Consider the following 18,537-nt stretch of genomic DNA (forward strand, 5'->3'; position numbering starts at 1 on the left):
GTGCGTGCGGATCTGCCCCGGCCCCGCCCCCCGGGGTATTTAGGGCTTTGTTTCTCCCCCGGCCGGGGCAGCTGCGGCGATGTCGGAGGCGGAGCTGGACGGGGATTTCCAGCGTCTGATGGAGCTGGCGACGGCGTTCATGGGGTCGCAGGTGGGAACTGCCCCGGGGGTAATAACAACTGCCCCGGGGGTAATAACTGTCCTGGGGGGGCAAATATAACTGCCCCGGCGGTACCAACAACTGCCCTAGAAAAAATTATAACTGCCCCGGGGTTAATAACAACTGTCCCGGGGGTAATAACAACTGCCCCGGGGTAAATATAACTGCTCCGGGATAAATAAAAATGCCCCGGGTGTAATAACTGTCCTGGGGGGGCAAATATAACTGCCCTGGGGTAAATACAACTGCCCCGGGGGTAATAACAACTGCCCCGGGGGTAATAACAACTGCCCCAGAAAAAAATAACTGCCCCGGGGGTAATAAATAACTGCCTCGGGATGATAACAACTGCCCTGGGGGTAATAACAACTGCCCCAGGGTAAATATAACTGCCCTGGGGGTGAATATCAAACTGCCCTGGGGTAAATATAACTGCTCCAGGGTATTAACTGCTCTGGGAAAAAATTATAACTACCCCGGGTACAAATGTAACTGCCCCGGGGGTAATAACTAATGCCCTGGAAAAAAATAATTGCCCCAGGGTGTAATGACTGCCCCGGGGATAATAACAGCTGCCCCAGGGGTCCATATTAATTGCCCCCCACGGGTAATAATACCTGCTGCCCCCCACCTCAAAACTGCCACCAGGGACCCCGCACATCCCGGGATAACTGCCCCAGCCTCAGAGATTTGCCCCGACAGACCCTGAGCTCCTTGGTATTTGCCCCTAATTCCCTGGGATTTGCCCCCAGAGCCCCAGGATTTGCCCCAGGGATTAAACTGTGATCCTGGGATTTGCCCCGGGACCCCACAATCCCTGATTATTTGCCCCCTGCCTGTCTGATTTGCCCTGAGTTCCGAGTATTTGCCCCCGAAACCATGGAATTTGCCCCCGAGAGACACCCAGCCCCAGGATTTGCCCCGGGAGGCCTCAAGTTGCCTTAGAATTTGACCCCAGCCCCGTCATTTGCCCCCCAGTCTCTGGATTTTGCCCCAGTCCGTTGTGTTTTGCCCCTGAGATCCTGATATTTGCCCCGGGAGACCTCTGTTCCCTTGTTATTTGCCCCCAGTCTCTTTTATTGCCCCTAAGAGACCCTGGGTTCCAAGTATTTGCCCCCTCTCCCCAGGATTTGCCCCCTGCACTGGATTTGCCCCCCATCCCCGGGATTTGCCCCCTGCCCCGGATTTGCCCCCCATCCCCGGGATTTGCCCCCTATCCCCGGGATTTGCCCCCAGCCCCGGGATTTGCCCCAGGTTTTGCCCCCCCTGCCCCGGATTTGCCCCCCAGCCCCGGGATTTGCCCCAGGATGTTCCCCCGCCCCCATCTGCCCCCAGGTGCTGTTCACGGCCTGCGAGCTGGGCGTGTTCGACGCCCTGGACCCCGCCCCCCGCGACGGCCCCGCCCTGGCCGCCGCCCTCGGCCTGGACCCCCGGGGGGCGGGGCTTCTGCTCGACGCCTGCGCGGAGCTGGGGCTGCTGGGGCGGGGCCCGGACGGTGACGCGGGGCGGGGCGGGGCGGGGCCTGGGGCGGGGCCTGGGCGGTGAGGCGGGGCGGGGCGCGGCCTGGGCGGTGACGCGGGGCGGGGCGGGGCGGTGCCCGGGCGGTGACGCGGGGCGGGGCGGGACTGGGGCGGGGCCTGGGCGGTGACGCGGGGCGGGGCGGGGCCTGGGCGGTGACTCGGGGCGGGGCGGGGCCTGGGCGGTGACGCGGGGCGGGGCCTGGGCGGTGACGCGGGGCGGGGCGCGGCCTGGGCGGTGACGCGGGGCGGGGCGGGACTGGGGCAGGGCCTGGGCGGTGACGCGGGGCGGGGCGGGGCGGGGCCCGGGCGGTGACGCGGGGCGGGGCGGGGCCTGGGCGGTGACGCGGGGCGGGGCCTGGGCGGTGACGCGGGGCGGGGCGAGGCCTGGGCGGTGACGCGGGGCGGGGCAACGTCAATCACAGCTTGGCTCTGCCCACAATCACTGTAGCTCCGCCCCCGGCACTGTAGCTCCGCCCCCGGCACTGTAGCTCCGCCCCCGGCACTGTAGCTCTGCCCAGAATCACTGTAGCTCCGCCCCCGTCGCTGTAGCTCCGCCCCCGGCACTGTAGCTCCGCCCCCATCACTGCAGCTCTGCCCAGAATCACTGTAGCTCCGCCCCTGTCGCTGTAGCTCCGCCCCCGGCTTCGCCCCCATCACTGTAGCTCTGCCCAGAATCACTGTAGCTCCACCCCCGTCACTGTAGCTCTGCCCAGAATCACTTTAGCTCCGCCCCTGTCGCTGTAGCTCCGCCCCCGGCACTGTAGCTCCGCCCCATCACTGCAGCTCTGCCCCCGTCACTGTAGCTCCGCCCCCGTCACTGTAGCTCCGCCCAGAATCACTGTAGCTCTGCCCAGAATCACTGTAGCTCTGCCCAGAATCACTGTAGCTCGCCCAGAATCACTGTAGCTCCGCCCAGAATCATTGTATCTCCGCCCCCGGCACTGTAGCTCCGCCCCCGGCACTGTAGCTCCGCCCCCGTCGCTGTAGCTCCGCCCCCGACACTGTAGCTCAGCCCAGAATAACTGTAGCTCCGCCCCGGTACTGTAGCTCCGCCCCCGACACTGTAGCTCGCCCAGAATCACTTTGGCTCCGCCCCCGACACTGTAGCTCCGCCCCTGGCACTGTAGCTCCACCCCCGTCGCTGTAGCTCCGCCCGGGTACTGTAGCTCCGCCCCGGTACTGTAGCCCCGCCCCCGAGTCTCTTCCATTTCCGTTTCTGACGCTGACGTCGTCTCTCTGGCCCCGCCCCTCCCGTGGCCCCGCCACTCCTGTAACCCCGCCCCTCTGACGTCACGGCCCCGCCCCCAGGCGCCTACGCCCTGAGCCCCGCCTCCCGCCAGCTCCTGGCCGCCCGCAGCCCCCACACCCAACGCGCGACGCTGAGCTTCCTGGGCGGGGCCACGAGGGCCGTGTGGGCGCGGCTGGGCGGGGCCGTGAGGTGAGGGCGGGGCCTGGGGCGAGGGGCGGGGCTTGGAGGAGAGGGGCGGAGTTAGACGCCGAGGGGCAGGGTCTCGAGGCCGTGGGCGGGGCTTTGAATCTGTGGGTGGGGCCTAGAGGAAGGGGCGGGGCCTGGATTAAGGCGGGGTTTCAGGACGCAGGGGCGGAGTCGGGCACCAAGGGTCGGGGTCTCCTGTGCGAGGGGCGGAGTCTGAGCCCGGCCCCGCCCCCAGGGAAGGGCGGAACCAAAACCCGGAAGTGCTGGGCGTGGCCACGCGGGAGCCGTTCGCGGCCATTTACAGGTGAGGGCGGCCCCGCCCCCTGGATTATTTGCCCCGCCCCGTGGATTATTTGCCCCTCCCTGTGCATTATTTGCCCCCACTGTGGATTATTTGCCCCCAGTGTGGATTATTTGCCCCTCCCTGTGCATTATTTGCCCCCACTGTGGATTATTTGCCCCCAGTGTGGATTATTTGCCACACCCCGTGGATTATTTGCCCCTCCCTGGATTATTTGCCCCCACCGTGGATTATTTGCTCCGCCCTGTGGATTATTTGCCCCCAGTGTGGATTATTTGCCCCCAGTGTGGATTATTTGCCCCCAGTGTGGATTATTTGCCCCACCGTGGATTATTTGCCCCACCGTGGATTATTTGCCCCCCTGTGGATTATTTGCCCCCAGTGTGGATTATTTGCCCCCCATGGATTATTTGCCCCTCCCTGGATTATTTGCGCCCCTGTTGATTATTTGCCCCCCGTAGATTATTTGCCCCGCCTTGTGGATTATTTGCCCCTCCTGTGGATTATTTGCCCCTCACCGTGGATTATTTGCCCCGCCCTGAGGATTATTTGCTCCTCACTGTGGATTATTTGCCCCTCGCGTGGATTATTTGCCCCTCCCTGGATTATTTGCCCCTCCCCATCTATTATATTCCCCGACCCATGGTTTATTTGCCCTCCCTGTGGATCATTTGCCTCTCCTCGTGGGTTATTTGCCCCCAGTGTGGATTATTTGCCCCTCCCCGTGGATTATTTGCCCCTCTGTGGATTATTATTTGCCCCTCCCCCTAGATTATTTGCCCCTCCCCGAAGATTATTTGCCCCCATGTGGAATTTTGCTCCCCCTGTAGATTATTTGCCCCTCTGTAGATTATTTGCCCCCCCGTGGATTATTTGCCCCCCGTGGATTATTTGCTCCTCCCGTGGAATATTTGCCCCTCCCGTGGAATATTTGCCCCTCCCCATGGATTATTTGCCCCTCCCTGAGGATTATTTGCCCCTCCCTGAGGATTATTTGCCCCGCCCGTGGAATATTTGCCCCTCACCGAGGATTATTTGTCCCCCCCGTCAGTTATTTGCCCTCCCTGAGGATTATTTGCCCCCCCGTCGGTTATTTGCCCTTCCTGTGGATTATTTGCCCCGGTTTTTGCCCCAGGACCGAGCCCGAGCGTCTGCTCTTCATGCGCGCGATGCAGGAGACCTGGAGCCTCTGGGCGGGGCCGGTGCTCGCGGCCTTTGACCTCTCGGAGTTCCGGGTCATATGCGACGTGGGAGGTCAGCCCCGCCCACTCGGGACACACCCACCGGGGACACGCCCACCCGGGAGGGGACCCCGCCCCTGATGCCCAGACTCCGCCCCGAGGGTGTGACCACCCCTGACCACGCCCCGGCCACGCCCTGACCACGCCCAGGCCACGCCCTGACCACGCCCTGACCACGCCCCAGGAGGATCCGGCGCCCTGGCCACCGCCTGTGCCCGCCTCTACCCCGGAAGTGACGTCACCGTGTTCGAGACACCGGAGGTCGTGGCCGCCGCCCAGGAGCACTTCCGGGAGCCGGGGGAGGCCCCGCCCATCCGCTTCGTGGGAGGTGGGGGGCACTTCCGGTGTGAGGGGCGGGATTTCCGGTGTGAGTGGAGGGACTTCCGGTGTGAGGGGTAGGACTTACGGTGTGTGACGGGGGCGGGGTTAGCACTGTCAGTCACTGTGTGTGTGTGAGGGGCGGGGTCAGCACTGTCAGTCACTGTGTGTGAGGGGGCGGGGTCAGCACTGTCAGTCACTGTGTGTGTGTGAGGGGGCGGGGTCAGCACTGTCAGTCACTGTGTGTGTGTGAGGGGCGGGGTCAGCACTGTCAGTCACTGTGTGTGAGGGGCGGGGTCAGCACTGTCAGTCACTGTGTGTGTGTGAGGGGCGGGGTCAGCACTGTCAGTCACTGTGTGTGAGGGGCGGGGTCAGCACTGTCAGTCACTGTGTGTGTGTGAGGGGCGGGGTCAGCACTGTCAGTCACTGTGTGTGAGGGGCGGGGTCAGCACTGTCAGTCACTGTGTGTGTGAGGGGCGGGGTCAGCACTGTCAGTCACTGTGTGTGTGAGGGGCGGGGTCAGCACTGTCAGTCACTGTGTGTGTGTGAGGGGCGGGGTCAGCACTGTCAGTCACTGTGTGTGTGAGGGGCGGGGTCAGCACTGTCAGTCACTGTGTGTGTGTGAGGGGCGGGGTCAGCACTGTCAGTCACTGTGTGTGTGTGAGGGCGGGGTCAGCACTGTCAGTCACTGTGTGTGTGTGAGGGGCGGGGTCAGCACTGTCAGTCACTGTGTGTGTGTGAGGGGCGGGGTCAGCACTGTCAGTCACTGTGTGTGTGAGGGGCGGGGTCAGCACTGTCAGTCACTGTGTGTGTGAGGGGCGGGGTCAGCACTGTCAGTCACTGTGTGTGTGTGAGGGCGGGGTCAGCACTGTCAGTCACTGTGTGTGTGTGAGGGGCGGGGTCAGCACTGTCAGTCACTGTGTGTGTGTGAGGGGCGGGGTCAGCACTGTCAGTCACTGTGTGTGTGAGGGGCGGGGTCAGCACTGTCAGTCACTGTGTGTGTGTGAGGGGCGGGGTCAGCACTGTCAGTCACTGTGTGTGTGTGAGGGGCGGGGTCAGCACTGTCAGTCACTGTGTGTGTGTGAGGGCGGGGTCAGCACTGTCAGTCACTGTGTGTGTGTGAGGGGCGGGGTCAGCACTGTCAGTCACTGTGTGTGTGTGAGGGGCGGGGTCAGCACTGTCAGTCACTGTGTGTGTGTGAGGGGCGGGGTCAGCACTGTCAGTCACTGTGTGTGTGTGAGGGCGGGGTCAGCACTGTCAGTCACTGTGTGTGAGGGGCGGGGTCAGCACTGTCAGTCACTGTGTGTGTGTGAGGGGCGGGGTCAGCACTGTCAGTCACTGTGTGTGTGTGAGGGCGGGGTCAGCACTGTCAGTCACTGTGTGTGTGAGGGGCGGGGTCAGCACTGTCAGTCACTGTGTGTGTGTGAGGGGCGGGGTCAGCACTGTCAGTCACTGTGTGTGTGTGAGGGGCGGGGTCAGCACTGTCAGTCACTGTGTGTGTGAGGGGCGGGGTCAGCACTGTCAGTCACTGTGTGTGAGGGGCGGGGTCAGCACTGTCAGTCACTGTGTGTGTGTGAGGGGCGGGGTCAGCACTGTCAGTCACTGTGTGTGTGTGAGGGGCGGGGTCAGCACTGTCAGTCACTGTGTGTGTGTGAGGGGCGGGGTCAGCACTGTCAGTCACTGTGTGTGTGAGGGGCGGGGTCAGCACTGTCAGTCACTGTGTGTGTGTGAGGGCGGGGTCAGCACTGTCAGTCACTGTGTGTGTGTGAGGGGCGGGGTCAGCACTGTCAGTCACTGTGTGTGTGAGGGGCGGGGTCAGCACTGTCAGTCACTGTGTGTGTGTGAGGGGCGGGGTCAGCACTGTCAGTCACTGTGTGTGTGAGGGGCGGGGTCAGCACTGTCAGTCACTGTGTGTGTGTGAGGGGCGGGGTCAGCACTGTCAGTCACTGTGTGTGTGTGAGGGCGGGGTCAGCACTGTCAGTCACTGTGTGTGTGAGGGGCGGGGTCAGCACTGTCAGTCACTGTGTGTGTGTGAGGGGCGGGGTCAGCACTGTCAGTCACTGTGTGTGTGTGAGGGGCGGGGTCAGCACTGTCAGTCACTGTGTGTGTGTGAGGGCGGGGTCAGCACTGTCAGTCACTGTGTGTGTGTGAGGGGCGGGGTCAGCACTGTCAGTCACTGTGTGTGTGTGAGGGGCGGGGTCAGCACTGTCAGTCACTGTGTGTGTGTGAGGGGCGGGGTCAGCACTGTCAGTCACTGTGTGTGTGTGAGGGGCGGGGTCAGCACTGTCAGTCACTGTGTGTGTGTGAGGGGCGGGGTCAGCACTGTCAGTCACTGTGTGTGTGTGAGGGGCGGGGTCAGCACTGTCAGTCACTGTGTGTGTGAGGGGCGGGGTCAGCACTGTCAGTCACTGTGTGTGTGTGAGGGGCGGGGTCAGCACTGTCAGTCACTGTGTGTGTGTGAGGGCGGGGTCAGCACTGTCAGTCACTGTGTGTGTGAGGGGCGGGGTCAGCACTGTCAGTCACTGTGTGTGTGAGGGGCGGGGTCAGCACTGTCAGTCACTGTGTGTGTGAGGGGCGGGGTCAGCACTGTCAGTCACTGTGTGTGTGAGGGGCGGGGTCAGCACTGTCAGTCACTGTGTGTGTGTGAGGGGCGGGGTCAGCACTGTCAGTCACTGTGTGTGTGAGGGGCGGGGTCAGCACTGTCAGTCACTGTGTGTGTGAGGGGGCGGGGTCAGCACTGTCAGTCACTGTGTGTGTGAGGGGCGGGGTCAGCACTGTCAGTCACTGTGTGTGTGTGAGGGGGCGGGGTCAGCACTGTCAGTCACTGTGTGTGAGGGGCGGGGTCAGCACTGTCAGTCACTGTGTGTGTGAGGGGCGGGGTCAGCACTGTCAGTCACTGTGTGTGAGGGGGCGGGGTCAGCACTGTCAGTCACTGTGTGTGTGAGGGGCGGGGTCAGCACTGTCAGTCACTGTGTGTGTGAGGGGCGGGGTCAGCACTGTCAGTCACTGTGTGTGTGAGGGGGCGGGGTCAGCACTGTCAGTCACTGTGTGTGTGTGAGGGGCGGGGTCAGCACTGTCAGTCACTGTGTGTGTGTGAGGGGCGGGGTCAGCACTGTCAGTCACTGTGTGTGAGGGGCGGGGTCAGCACTGTCAGTCACTGTGTGTGTGAGGGGCGGGGTCAGCACTGTCAGTCACTGTGTGTGTGTGAGGGGCGGGGTCAGCACTGTCAGTCACTGTGTGTGTGAGGGGCGGGGTCAGCACTGTCAGTCACTGTGTGTGTGAGGGGCGGGGTCAGCACTGTCAGTCACTGTGTGTGTGTGAGGGGCGGGGTCAGCACTGTCAGTCACTGTGTGTGAGGGGGCGGGGTCAGCACTGTCAGTCACTGTGTGTGTGTGAGGGGCGGGGTCAGCACTGTCAGTCACTGTGTGTGTGAGGGGCGGGGTCAGCACTGTCAGTCACTGTGTGTGTGTGAGGGGCGGGGTCAGCACTGTCAGTCACTGTGTGTGTGAGGGGCGGGGTCAGCACTGTCAGTCACTGTGTGTGAGGGGCGGGGTCAGCACTGTCAGTCACTGTGTGTGTGTGAGGGGCGGGGTCAGCACTGTCAGTCACTGTGTGTGTGAGGGCGGGGTCAGCACTGTCAGTCACTGTGTGTGAGGGGCGGGGTCAGCACTGTCAGTCACTGTGTGTGTGTGAGGGGCGGGGTCAGCACTGTCAGTCACTGTGTGTGAGGGGCGGGGTCAGCACTGTCAGTCACTGTGTGTGTGTGAGGGGCGGGGTCAGCACTGTCAGTCACTGTGTGTGTGTGAGGGGGCGGGGTCAGCACTGTCAGTCACTGTGTGTGTGTGAGGGGCGGGGTCAGCACTGTCAGTCACTGTGTGTGTGTGAGGGCGGGGTCAGCACTGTCAGTCACTGTGTGTGAGGGGCGGGGTCAGCACTGTCAGTCACTGTGTGTGAGGGGCGGGGTCAGCACTGTCAGTCACTGTGTGTGAGGGGCGGGGTCAGCACTGTCAGTCACTGTGTGTGTGAGGGGGCGGGGTCTGCGCTGTCTTCCGGTGTATGATGTTAGGACTTCCGGTTTGTGTGAGGGGCGGAACTACCGCGTTTTGTCATTGGAGGCGGGACTTCCGGTGTGAGTGTTGGACGGGACTTCCGGTTTGTGTGGCGGGTGTGACCCTTCCCGTTTCAGTGAGGTGGCAGAACTTCCGGTTTATGTGATTAGGGGCGTTACTTCCGGTTTGTGGTAAGGGGGATTTCTGGTTTCTATGATGGGCAAGACTTCCGGTTTCAGTGAGTGGCGGGACTTCCGGTATGTGAGCGCTGGGGTGGGACTTCCGGTTCGAGGCCGTGGGCGGGACCGTCACTCACGAGGCCCCGCCCCCCGCAGGCGACTTCTTCCGGTCGCCCCTCCCCCCCGCCGACCTCTACATCCTGGCCCGGGTCCTGCACGACTGGGGCGACGGCGCCTGCGCGGAGATCCTGGGGCGCACGCGCGGCGGTGAGGGCGGGGCGGGGCCTGGGCGTGGGCGGGGCGGGGCCCGGGGCGAGGGGCGGGGATTGGGGGCCGCGGGGCGGGGTTTAACTGTCGTGGGCGGGGCCTAGAACCGATTGGGAGGGGTTTCACAGTCAGGGGCGGGGCCTGCGGGCGGCTGGGTGGGGTTTAACTCTTGGGGGCGGGGTTTCAAGCTCAGGGGCGGGGCCTCTGTTGAGTGGGCGGGGCCTGAGGTCTCCCTGACATCACCCGCGCTGACGCCACGCCCCCAGTCCTCGGGAATCACGGACGCCCCGCCCATAGCCACGCCCTTGCATCCCAGGCCCCGCCCTTGTGTCCCAGGCCCCGCCCCTTGCTTCCCAGGCCCCGCTCCTTGCATCCCAGGCCCCGCCCTTGTGTCCCAGGCCCCGCCCCTTGCTTCCCAGGCCCCGCCCCTTGCTTCCCAGGCCCCGCCCCTTTGTCCCAGACCCCGCCCCAGCGCCCCTGGCCGCGCCCCCGCGTCCCAGGCCCAGCCCTTGTGTCCCAGGCCCCGCCCTTGGTCCTAGGCCCCGCCCCGGCGTCCCTGGCCCCGCCCCCGCGTCCCAGGCCCCGCCCCTGCGTCCCAGGCCCCGCCCTTGTGTCCCAGACCCCGCCCCTGCGCCCCAGGCTCCGCCCCTTTGGCTCTCGGGGGCGGCGCCTGCACCCGGGGGGCGGGGCCTGGTCTCCCGGTGACGTCAGCGCCCCGGCCCCGCCCCCGCAGGCTCCGCGCTGCTGCTGGTGGAGGCGGTGCTGGACCCGGAAGGGCGTGGCCCGCTTCCGGCGCTGCTGCTGTCGCTCACGATGCTCGCTCAGGCCGCGGGCCGCGAGCGCACGGAGGCCGAGTTCCGGGCAATGGCGGCGGCCGCTGGCTTCCGTCACTTCCGGCTGCGCTGCCCGCGGGGCCCGTTCGCCGCCATGCTCGCCCGGAAGTGAGGGGGCGGGGCCCGGCGACGTCCCGGGGCGGGGCTGCGGAAAACTGCAATAAATGAGAGTGAAAATGTCAATCACGGTCTGGCCCCGCCCACGGCGTCAATCTCCGTGAAGCCACGCCCCCGGAGACTCCCCGGGGCCGCGTGTCAATCACGGCGTGGCCACGCCCCGTGCGTCACACGTCAGCCACGCCCCCGCCGGTCGCACTGTATTGAAAACCCCAGGGTTCCCTTGTGTCAATCACACCACAGCCACGCCCCGTGCGTCAGTGATCAATAACAACGTGAGCCGCGTGTCAATCACGGCGTGGCCACGCCCCCTGCCGATCCCTCTCCGTGGTGAACAACAAAGTCAGTTCCCTGTCAATCACGGGGGAGCCACGAAATGTCAATCACAGGAGAGCCACGCCCACTAAACACAGTAAATGTCAATCACAGGAGAGCCACGCCCACTACACACAGTAAATGTCAATCACCGTATGGCCACGCCCCCTCCACACAGTAAATGTCAATCATAGGATGGCCACGCCCACTACACACAGTAAATGTCAATCATGGGAGAGCCACGCCCACTGCACACACTAAATGTCAATCACCGTATGGCCACGCCCCCTCCACACAGTAAATGTCAATCACGAGGGAGCCACGCCCACTTCTCAGAGTCAATGTCAATGGAGAGCCACGCCCACTACACACAGTGAATGTCAATCACGGGATGGCCACGCCCACTACACACAGTAAATGTCAATCATGGGAGAGCCACGCCTGCTTCTCAGAGTCAATGTCAATGGAGAGCCACGCCCACTACACACGGTGAATGTCAATCACGGGATGGCCACGCCCACTAAACACAGTAAATGTCAATCACGGTATGGCCACGCCCACTACACACAGTAAATGTCAATCACGAGGGAGCCACGCCCACTACACACAGTAAATGTCAATCACGGGAGAGCCACGCCCACTAAACACCATAAATGTCAATCACGGTATGGCCACGCCCACTAAACTCAGTAAATGTCAATCACGAGGGAGCCACGCCTGCTTCTCAGAGTCAATGTCAATGGAGAGCCACGCCCACTACACACGGTGAATGTCAATCATCGGATAGCCACGCCCTGTCCATCACAGCATAACCACGCCCACTACACACAGTAACTGTCAATCACTGCAGAGCCACGCCCCGTTCTCAGAGTGTATGTCAGTCAAGGGAGAGCCACGGCCACGACACACACCGTGAATGTCAATCATCAGATGGCCACGCCTCCTCCACACAGCGAATGTCAATCATGGGAGAGCCACACCCAGTACTCAGTAAATGTCAATCATCGGATAGCCACGCCCCTCCTCGCAGCGAATGTCAATCATCAGATAGCAACACCCAGTACTCAGTAAATGTCAATCATCAGATAGCCACGCCCCCTCCACACAGCGAATGTCATCATCAGATAGCGACACCCCTCCTTGCAGTGAATGTCAATCATCAGATAGCCACGCCCCTCCTCGCAGCGAATGTCAATCATGGGAGAGCCACGCCTCCTCACACAGCGAATGTCATCATCAGATAGCAACACCCAGTACTCAGTAAATGTCAATCATCAGATAGCCACGCCCCCTCCATACAGCGAATGTCAATCATCAGATAGCCACGCCCCCTCCACACAGCGAATGTCAATCATCAGATGGCCACGCCCCCTCCACACAGGGAATGTCAATCATCAGATAGCCACGCCCCTCCTCGCAGCGAATGTCAATCATGGGAGAGCCACGCCTCCTCTACACAGCGAATGTCAATCATCAGATGGCCACGCCCCCTCCTCGCAGCGAATGTCAATCATTAGATAGCGACGCCCCTCCTTGCAGTGAATGTCAATCATCACAGAGCCACGTCCAACACACAGAGTAAATGTCAATCATCCGATAGCCACGCCCCCTCCACACAGCGATTGTCAATCATCAGATAGCCACGCCCCATCCACACAGCGAATGTCAATCATCAGATAGCCACGCCCCCTCCTCGCAGTGAATGTCAATCATCAGATAGCCACGCCCCTCCTCAGTCTCCTCCTCCTCAGTCTCCTCCTCCTCAGTCTCCTCCTCCTCAGTCTCCTCCTCCTCAGTCTCTCCTCCTCAGTCTCCTCCTCCTCAGTCTCCTCCTCCTCAGTCTCCTCCTCCTCAGTCTCCTCCTCAGTCTCCTCCTCCTCAGTCTCCTCCTCAGTCTCCTCCTCAGTCTCCTCCTCCTCAGTCTCCTCCTCCTCAGTCTCCTCCTCCTCAGTCTCCTCCTCCTCAGTCTCCTCCTCAGTCTCCTCCTCCTCAGTCTCCTCCTCCTCAGTCTCCTCCTCAGTCTCCTCCTCCTCAGTCTCCTCCTCCTCAGTCTCCTCCTCCTCAGTCTCCTCCTCCTCAGTCTCCTCCTCCTCAGTCTCCTCCTCCTCAGTCTCCTCCTCCTCAGTCTCCTCCTCAGTCTCCTCCTCCTCAGTCTCCTCCTCAGTCTCCTCCTCCTCAGTCTCCTCCTCCTCAGTCTCCTCCTCCTCAGTCTCCTCCTCCTCAGTCCTCCTCAGCTCCTCTCAGTCTCCTCCTCAGTCTCCTCCTCCTCAGTCTCCTCCTCCTCAGTCTCCTCCTCCTCAGTCTCCTCCTCCTCAGTCTCCTCCTCGTCTCCTCCTCAGTCTCCTCCTCCTCAGTCTCCTCCTCCTCAGTCTCTCCTCCTCAGTCTCCTCCTCCTCAGTCTCCTCCTCCTCAGTCTCCTCCTCAGTCTCCTCCTCCTCAGTCTCCTCCTCAGTCTCCTCCTCCTCAGTCTCCTCCTCCTCAGTCTCCTCCTCCTCAGTCTCCTCCTCCTCAGTCTCCTCCTCCTCAGTCTCCTCCTCAGTCTCCTCCTCAGTCTCCTCCTCCTCAGTCTCCTCCTCCTCAGTCTCCTCCTCCTCAGTCTCCTCCTCCTCAGTCTCCTCCTCAGTCTCCTCCTCCTCAGTCTCCTCCTCCTCAGTCTCCTCCTCAGTCTCCTCCTCAGTCTCCTCCTCCTCAGTCTCCTCCTCCTCAGTCTCTCCTCAGTCTCCTCCTCAGTCTCCTCCTCCTCAGTCTCCTCCTCCTCAGTCTCCTCCTCCTCAGTCTCCTCCTCCTCAGTCTCCTCCTCAGTCTCCTCCTCCTCAGTCTCCTCCTCCTCAGTCTCCTCCTCAGTCTCCTCCTCCTCAGTCTCCTCCTCCTCAGTCTCCTCCTCCTCAGTCTCCTCCTCCTCAGTCTCCTCCTCCTCAGTCTCCTCCTCCTCAGTCTCCTCCTCCTCAGTCTCCTCCTCCTCAGTCTCCTCCTCCTCAGTCTCCTCCTCCTCAGTCTCCTCCTCAGTCTCCTCCTCCTCAGTCTCCTCCTCAGTCTCCTCCTCCTCAGTCTCCTCCTCCTCAGTCTCCTCCTCAGTCTCCTCCTCCTCAGTCTCCTCCTCCTCAGTCTCCTCCTCCTCAGTCTCCTCCTCCTCAGTCTCCTCCTCCTCAGTCTCCTCCTCCTCAGTCTCCTCCTCCTCCTCAGTCTCCTCCTCCTCAGTCTCCTCCTCAGTCTCCTCCTCAGTCTCCTCCTCCTCAGTCTCCTCCTCCTCAGTCTCCTCCTCCTCAGTCTCCTCCTCCTCAGTCTCCTCCTCCTCAGTCTCCTCCTCAGTCTCCTCCTCAGTCTCCTCCTCAGTCTCCTCCTCCTCAGTCTCCTCCTCCTCAGTCTCCTCCTCAGTCTCCTCCTCCTCAGTCTCCTCCTCCTCAGTCTCCTCCTCCTCAGTCTCCTCCTCCTCAGTCTCCTCCTCCTCAGTCTCCTCCTCCTCAGTCTCCTCCTCCTCAGTCTCCTCCTCAGTCTCCTCCTCAGTCTCCTCCTCCTCAGTCTCCTCCTCAGTCTCCTCCTCCTCAGTCTCCTCCTCCTCAGTCTCCTCCTCCTCAGTCTCCTCCTCCTCAGTCTCCTCCTCCTCAGTCTCCTCCTCAGTCTCCTCCTCAGTCTCCTCCTCCTCAGTCTCCTCCTCCTCAGTCTCCTCCTCAGTCTCCTCCTCCTCAGTCTCCTCCTCCTCAGTCTCCTCCTCCTCAGTCTCCTCCTCCTCAGTCTCCTCCTCAGTCTCCTCCTCCTCAGTCTCCTCCTCCTCAGTCTCCTCCTCCTCCTCAGTCTCCTCCTCAGTCTCCTCCTCCTCAGTCTCTCCTCCTCAGTCTCCTCCTCCTCAGTCTCCTCCTCAGTCTCCTCCTCAGTCTCCTCCTCCTCAGTCTCCTCCTCAGTCTCCTCCTCCTCAGTCTCCTCCTCAGTCTCCTCCTCCTCAGTCTCCTCCTCAGTCTCCTCCTCCTCAGTCTCCTCCTCCTCAGTCTCCTCCTCAGTCTCCTCCTCCTCAGTCTCCTCCTCCTCAGTCTCCTCCTCCTCAGTCTCCTCCTCAGTCTCCTCCTCAGTCTCCTCCTCCTCAGTCTCCTCCTCAGTCTCCTCCTCCTCAGTCTCCTCCTCCTCAGTCTCCTCCTCAGTCTCCTCCTCAGTCTCCTCCTCAGTCTCCTCCTCCTCAGTCTCCTCCTCAGTCTCCTCCTCCTCAGTCTCCTCCTCCTCAGTCTCCTCCTCCTCAGTCTCCTCCTCCTCAGTCTCCTCCTCCTCAGTCTCCTCCTCAGTCTCCTCCTCCTCAGTCTCCTCCTCCTCAGTCTCCTCCTCCTCAGTCTCCTCCTCAGTCTCCTCCTCAGTCTCCTCCTCCTCAGTCTCCTCCTCAGTCTCCTCCTCAGTCTCCTCCTCCTCAGTCTCCTCCTCCTCAGTCTCCTCCTCCTCAGTCTCCTCCTCAGTCTCCTCCTCAGTCTCCTCCTCCTCAGTCTCCTCCTCAGTCTCCTCCTCAGTCTCCTCCTCAGTCTCCTCCTCCTCAGTCTCCTCCTCCTCAGTCTCCTCCTCAGTCTCCTCCTCCTCAGTCTCCTCCTCCTCAGTCTCCTCCTCCTCAGTCTCCTCCTCAGTCTCCTCCTCCTCAGTCTCCTCCTCCTCAGTCTCCTCCTCCTCAGTCTCCTCCTCCTCAGTCTCCTCCTCCTCAGTCTCCTCCTCCTCAGTCTCCTCCTCCTCAGTCTCCTCCTCCTCAGTCTCCTCCTCCTCAGTCTCCTCCTCCTCAGTCTCCTCCTCCTCAGTCTCCTCCTCAGTCTCCTCCTCAGTCTCCTCCTCAGTCTCCTCCTCCTCAGTCTCCTCCTCCTCAGTCTCCTCCTCCTCAGTCTCCTCCTCCTCAGTCTCCTCCTCCTCAGTCTCCTCCTCCTCAGTCTCCTCCTCCTCAGTCTCCTCCTCAGTCTCCTCCTCAGTCTCCTCCTCCTCAGTCTCCTCCTCCTCAGTCTCCTCCTCCTCAGTCTCCTCCTCCTCAGTCTCCTCCTCCTCAGTCTCCTCCTCCTCAGTCTCCTCCTCAGTCTCCTCCTCCTCAGTCTCCTCCTCCTCAGTCTCCTCCTCCTCAGTCTCCTCCTCCTCAGTCTCCTCCTCCTCAGTCTCCTCCTCCTCAGTCTCCTCCTCCTCAGTCTCCTCCTCCTCAGTCTCCTCCTCCTCAGTCTCCTCCTCCTCAGTCTCCTCCTCCATGTTTCTCATGTCATTTCCATGATTTCCTTGTTATATCTGTGTTTTCTACGTTAATTCGTGTTTTCCGTGTTATTCGCATGTTTTCCATATTCTCTGTGTTGATTCCTTGGTTTTCTGTTTTCAGTATTAATTCCGCGTGTCTTCGTTTATTCTGTCTTTAGCGTGTTAATTCCGTGATGTCTGTGTTTCCCATGTGAATTGTGTGTTTCCGGTGTCAATTCCGTGTTGTCCGTCTTTATAGCGTGTTTCTGATGTTACTTTCATATTTTCCGTGTTAATTCCATGTGTTCCGTGCTATTTGCTTGTTTTCCACGTGAATTCCATGTTTCTGTGTTAATTCCGTGTTTCCCGTGTTAATGCTGTGTTTCCGGGGTTAATTCCATGTTTCGCGTGTTAACTCCGCGGTTTCTGAGTTTCCCGAGTCAAGCCCGTGTTTCCCATGTTAATTCCATGTTTCCCGTGTTATTCCCGCGTTTCGTTGTTAATTCCGTGTTTTCCATGTTACTTGGTGATTTCCGAGTTACGCATGTTGATTGCGTGTTTCCCACGTTAATTCAATACTGCCCATGTTAGTCCCTTATTTCCCATGGTGATCGTGTGATTTCCGTGTTAATTCTCTGTTTCCTGAATAAATTCCGTATTTCCCATGATAATTCGTCCTGGATTAATTCCGTGTTTCCCATTTCAATCAAATGTCTCCGTGTTAATGGTATGTTTCCCATGTTGAATCCGTATTTACCAGGTTAATCCCGTGTTTCCCATGTTAATTGTATATTTCTCATGTTATTTCCATGGTTTCCGTGTTATATCTGTATTTTCCATGTTAATTCCACATTTCCTGTGTAAACTCCATGTTTTCCATGTTAATTCCCTGTTTCCCGAGTTAATTCCATGTTTCCCATGCTCTCTGTGTTAATTCCTGGATTTTCTGTTTTCAATGTTAATTCCATGTTTCTGCGTTTATTCCATGTTTCGCATGTTAACTCCATGATATCTGTGTTTCCCATGTTAAGTGTGAGTTTCCTGTGTTAATTCCGTGTTTTCTGTCTTTATCCCGTGTTTCTCATGTTACTTTCATATTTTCCGTGTTAATCCCATGTTTCCCATATTAATTCCATTTTCCCATGTTAATTACATGTACCCCAGGTTAATTTTGAGGTTCCTGTGTTAATCCCATGATTTCTGTGTTTCCCGTGTTAATTCCGTTTCCTGTGTTAATTTCATGTTTCTTTGTTAATTTTATGTTTTCCGTGTTTCTGTGTTAATTCTGTGTTTTCCATATTTCCCATGTTAATTCTGTGTTTTCCATGCTAATTCCATGTTTCTCGTGTTAACCTCATGTTTCCTGTGTCAATTCCATGTTTTGGGTGTTAATCCCAAGACTTCCATGTTTCCCAGATTATTCTCATGATTTTCATGTTAATTCCATGTTTTCCATGTTTCCCATGACTTCTGTGTTTCCCATGTTAATTCCATGTTTCCTGGGTGAATTCCATGTTACCCGTGTTAATTCGGTGATTTCTGTGTTTCCCATGTTAAATCCATTTTTCTCATGTTTCCCGTGTTAATTCCGTGGTTTCCATTGTTTATCCCGTGTTCCTCGTGTTAATATCGTGTTTTCCGTGTTCATCCCATGATTTCCAATTTTCCCGTGTTAATTCCCTGTTTCTGTTTTAATTCCATGTTTTCCATGTTAATTCTGTGTTTTCAGTGTAAATCCCGTGATTTCTGTGTGTCCCCAGTGTTAATTCCATGATTTCTGTGTTTCCCATGTTAATTGTGTGCTTCCTGCGTTAATTCCGTATTTCCCATGTTTTTGTGTTAATTCTGTGCTTTACGTGTTAATCCCATGTTTCCCGTATGAATTCCATTTTCGCATGTTAATTACATGTCTCCCATGTTAATTCCATGTTTCTGTGTTAATTTTGTGTTTCCCGTGTTAATTCCATGTTTCCCGTGTTAATTCAATCTTTTCCATGTTACCCCCGTAATTTCCGTGTTTCCCATGTTAATCACATGTTCCCATGTTTATTCTATGTTTCCTGTGTTAATCCCGTGTTTCCCGAATTAATCCCATGTTTCCTGTGATTTCCATGTTTCCTGTGTTAATCCCATGAATCCCATGTTAATTCCATGTTTCCCATGTTAATGCCGTGATTTCTGTGTTTTCCATGTTAATTCCATGTTCTCTGTGTTAATTCCATGATTTCCATGTTTCCCGTGTTAGTTCTGTGTTAATTCCGTGATTCCAATGTTTCCCATGTTAATTCCATTTTTCCCGTGTTTTCCATGCAAATTCCATGTTTCTGTGTTAATTCCATGTTTTCCGTGTTAATCCCGTGTTTCCTGCGTTAATCCCGTGTTTCCCATGTTTCTGTGTTAATTCCGTGTTAATTCTGTGTTTCCTGTGTTAATTCCATGTTTCTGTGTTATTCCTGTGATTTCCATGTTAATTCCATGTTTCTGTGTTAATTGCATGTTACTGTGTTAAATCCATGTTTCTGTATTAATCCCATGTTTTCCATGTTAATTCCATGATTTCTGAGTTATCTGTGTTAATTCAATATTTCTTTATTTATCCCATGTTTTCCATGTTAATCCCATGATTT

General features: G+C 58.6%; 1 protein-coding gene across 1 annotated transcript; it reads left to right on the forward strand.

Moving 5' to 3' along the window:
• The first annotated feature begins 16 nt into the window (after positions 1-16).
• Asmt (acetylserotonin O-methyltransferase) lies at positions 17-10,486 on the forward strand. The gene is made up of 8 exons (XM_040736819.1): positions 17-151; positions 1,496-1,655; positions 2,989-3,118; positions 3,351-3,419; positions 4,552-4,670; positions 4,842-4,985; positions 9,360-9,470; positions 10,204-10,486. Exons 1-8 carry the CDS (start codon positions 80-82, stop codon positions 10,413-10,415), a joined length of 1,017 nt encoding a protein of 338 aa, XP_040592753.1. The 5' UTR covers positions 17-79; the 3' UTR covers positions 10,416-10,486.
• The last annotated feature ends 8,051 nt before the right edge of the window (positions 10,487-18,537 follow it).

Source organism: Mesocricetus auratus, unplaced genomic scaffold (genome assembly GCF_017639785.1).
Source record: "Mesocricetus auratus isolate SY011 unplaced genomic scaffold, BCM_Maur_2.0 Super-Scaffold_100106, whole genome shotgun sequence".
Taxonomy (NCBI): domain Eukaryota; kingdom Metazoa; phylum Chordata; class Mammalia; order Rodentia; family Cricetidae; genus Mesocricetus; species Mesocricetus auratus.